Source organism: Solanum tuberosum, unplaced genomic scaffold (genome assembly GCF_000226075.1).
Source record: "Solanum tuberosum cultivar DM 1-3 516 R44 unplaced genomic scaffold, SolTub_3.0 scf00226, whole genome shotgun sequence".
Classification (NCBI taxonomy): Eukaryota; Viridiplantae; Streptophyta; class Magnoliopsida; order Solanales; family Solanaceae; genus Solanum; species Solanum tuberosum.
The window spans coordinates 427,392-430,180 of record NW_006239155.1 but is presented as its reverse complement, the minus strand read 5'-3'; the positions used below and the strand labels follow the sequence as shown (position 1 = coordinate 430,180).

General features: G+C 32.6%; 1 protein-coding gene across 1 annotated transcript; it reads right to left on the bottom strand.

Annotated features, from left to right (window-relative positions):
* Positions 1 to 338: 338 nt before the first annotated feature.
* On the bottom strand, positions 339 to 2,469 carry LOC102603425 (transcription factor RAX1-like). Its single transcript, XM_006356755.2, has 3 exons — positions 2,012 to 2,469; positions 1,588 to 1,717; positions 339 to 1,183 (listed from the first exon to the last, which is right to left on the bottom strand). Exons 1-3 carry the CDS (start codon positions 2,145 to 2,147, stop codon positions 460 to 462), a joined length of 990 nt encoding a protein of 329 aa, XP_006356817.1. The 5' UTR covers positions 2,148 to 2,469; the 3' UTR covers positions 339 to 459.
* Between the last annotated feature and the right edge of the window lie 320 nt (positions 2,470 to 2,789).

Here is a 2,789-nt window from a genome sequence, read left to right as displayed (position 1 = left end):
TATTTTATCATTTCGAAATATGTGAGTTGTGACTGATATCTCCTCTGAGCATTCAGAAATAAGGTGAAACATATAAATGGCTAATACAAAGTGCATATGTATTAGTATATATCTGTGAAAAATCAGTCAAAAGAAACAAGAAATTCAAGAAAACAAGCTCAAATTAATGGAAAGGTGTTGAAGTTTGTGCATTGACAGTGTAAAAAATATATTCACATAATCAGGTCACTTAAAAGGTAATTGTACGTAATTCTATTAATAAACATTGATTGATAAATGTCAAGAAAAAATGATGTAGCAATAATAAAATCGACAAAATTAGAGAGAACATGCTAAGATATAGTAATAAACAAGTTTATTAGGGTTCTCCAACCTACATAAATCATTCACCCCTCTCCTTTCACAACAAAAATTTACAATATAATATAATGTCAAATAAAATGTACAATAATAATATTATTATTGTGCCATAGGGTATCTTAGTTCATCAAGTGCACCTTCTTGAAGTATAACACCTTGTTGAAAATTACCTCCATCATTAGAAGCAGCAATAGGAGGAAGAGGAAGCACATAAGGATTCATCGATTCCCAGTCTAAATTTCCTCCAGAAGTAGACGCAGATTTATCGATAAACACATCATCCTCGTATAAAAATTCAAGACCATCTAATTTTTGTTGATGATTATTTATCATATGCTCAAATTCAGCTGTAAAATTGCTAGCTTCCCCATTCATGTTGTATGGATCAGTATTTGGCGTGGTCATGTTGTTGAAGACGTTGTCTATTGGAGACGAAGAGATTAAATTGATATGATTTTGATACATTAGCTGCATCGATGAATTATCGATAGGATATTGAGAATTTGGTGATACAACATTTGTCAATTGGTCATTTTCTGAGAATTTACCTCCAAGCTTGATTAATAACTTTCTGATGGATGTATGGTCATTATTTGAGAATTGTATTGGTTGTTGCATGATGGGAAGCTCAGGCCAACAAGGGTTTTGGTTCATGTTGTTGATGTTATTGGAAATTGTTGAGATGGTATTGATTTCTTTTCCTTTTCTTGATCCTTGCTTTTGACGTTGTTTCCCAAATAGCTTCTTCTTTAGCTTAGTATTCCAGTAGTTTTTTATGTCGTTATCAGTTCTTCCAGGGAGTTGAGCTGCAATTATTGACCACCTGACATAATATTCCTCATACAATTCAGTAATAGAGCTAGATGTAACGAACGAGGTTCAATTGAATTTCTTTTGTCTGACCACTATAGTGCACAAAATAGGGTACAATCAAATTAAATGTGTTTGTGTATATATACAAAAAAAAAAAAAAAAAAAAACTCCTATTGGTATAATAAGGAAAGCTTTCAAAAATTATTTTAGGTCACAAATTCAAGTGTCAACCGTACGTAATATTCCTATATTTTCTGAATCTCTTAAGAAAATTTCTGGCTCCGACTCTACTCTGATTCTGGTATTAACAACTAGCTAATATTTCTAGTAAGAGAGAGAGAGAAGTTATTAATGAGAAGAGAGGGATAAAGAACATGATTTGAAGAGATTAATTAAGGGTCTTAAATTAATTACCTGCTTCCAATACTTATGTAGAGGCTGCAAATGATCCTATCTTCTTCTTCTGAAAATCCTCCATGCTTGATGTTTGGCCTCAAATAATTTAACCATCTAAGCCTACAACTTTTCCCACATCTCTTAAGGCCTAAAATTTTCACAAAAGCAGCATGATTAACACTATTAATCATGGTATGCATAAGAACAAAACAATCAGAAACAACAACTAACATGACCCTTGGTCCACACTTCAAAGTTTGTGACATCTCATCGGTCACACACTTCAATATAGTATCAGAGCAGGCAAAGCAACTGAGACACTTCAACACACACAGTATCGTAGGAGTACTTCATGAACTTACCTAGGTCAGTACTATAATTTTCATCAAGAAAAAAAAAAGGAAGGTGGAGGGGAGGGGGAATTAATTTGAATTTTTAATACCAATTTTTTGAGGCAAAGCAATCCAGTTTCCACCAGTTCCATTTTGCTCAATGTATGACTTCAACTTAGCATCTTCTTCAGGTGACCATGGCCCTCTCTTGACATTGTTTTTGTCACAACAAGGAGCTCTCCCCATTTCTTGATATTTTCACCTTAATTTCACTAACAAAATAGTTTTAATTAAGCTAATTATATCCCCTCTTCTTCTTGTTGAGTGTAGTTTACTTTAATTTGTGTCTAGAGAGAGAGAGAGGAAAGAGGAATAATAATAGAGATTAATATATAATTATAAAAGAGAGAGGATAAACATGTTTTAAGGAGCAGTCAGAAAAGTAGAGTATGGCTAGATAGAAGATGATTAATGCCAGTAGAGAAAACAAGGGTTTTTTCTTCTTGTCTTTCTCTTAGTCGAATCATTAAATATACACTAGACTTTTTTTAAAGAAAAAATTTGGAAGTTTATGTCTTGTACCTAAAAAAAAGTTGGAACTGTATGTCCAATAAATTTAATATCCTATTTATAAGACTATACGTACCGTCCATTTGAAAATCATTGACATATATATTATTACAAAGTCTTCGCTAAGGTAAATAATAGGCGAGCTAAAAATACATAAAGTATATCTCTATCGAGAAATCATAGTAGCTCAGTTAGTTAGTTGTCATCTGAGTTTTCTCTTTTATTGCTGAAAGCTTGATTTCTCATGTTCTACTTCGCATTTCACCTTGCCAACCTTCAAAAATATTTATCGCGTATTGGATGTATGGAAGCACAACA

Coding starts and splice junctions, on each gene's coding strand:
- LOC102603425 (XM_006356755.2), bottom strand. CDS start 2,147: ATGGGGAGAGCTCCTTGTTGTGACAAAAACAATGTCAAGAGAGGGCCA. Junction 1,718..2,011: donor TGCTTTGCCTCAAAAAATTG/GTATTAAAAATT, acceptor TGAAAATTTTAG/GCCTTAAGAGATGTGGGAAA. Junction 1,184..1,587: donor TACATAAGTATTGGAAGCAG/GTAATTAATTTA, acceptor ATATTATGTCAG/GTGGTCAATAATTGCAGCTC.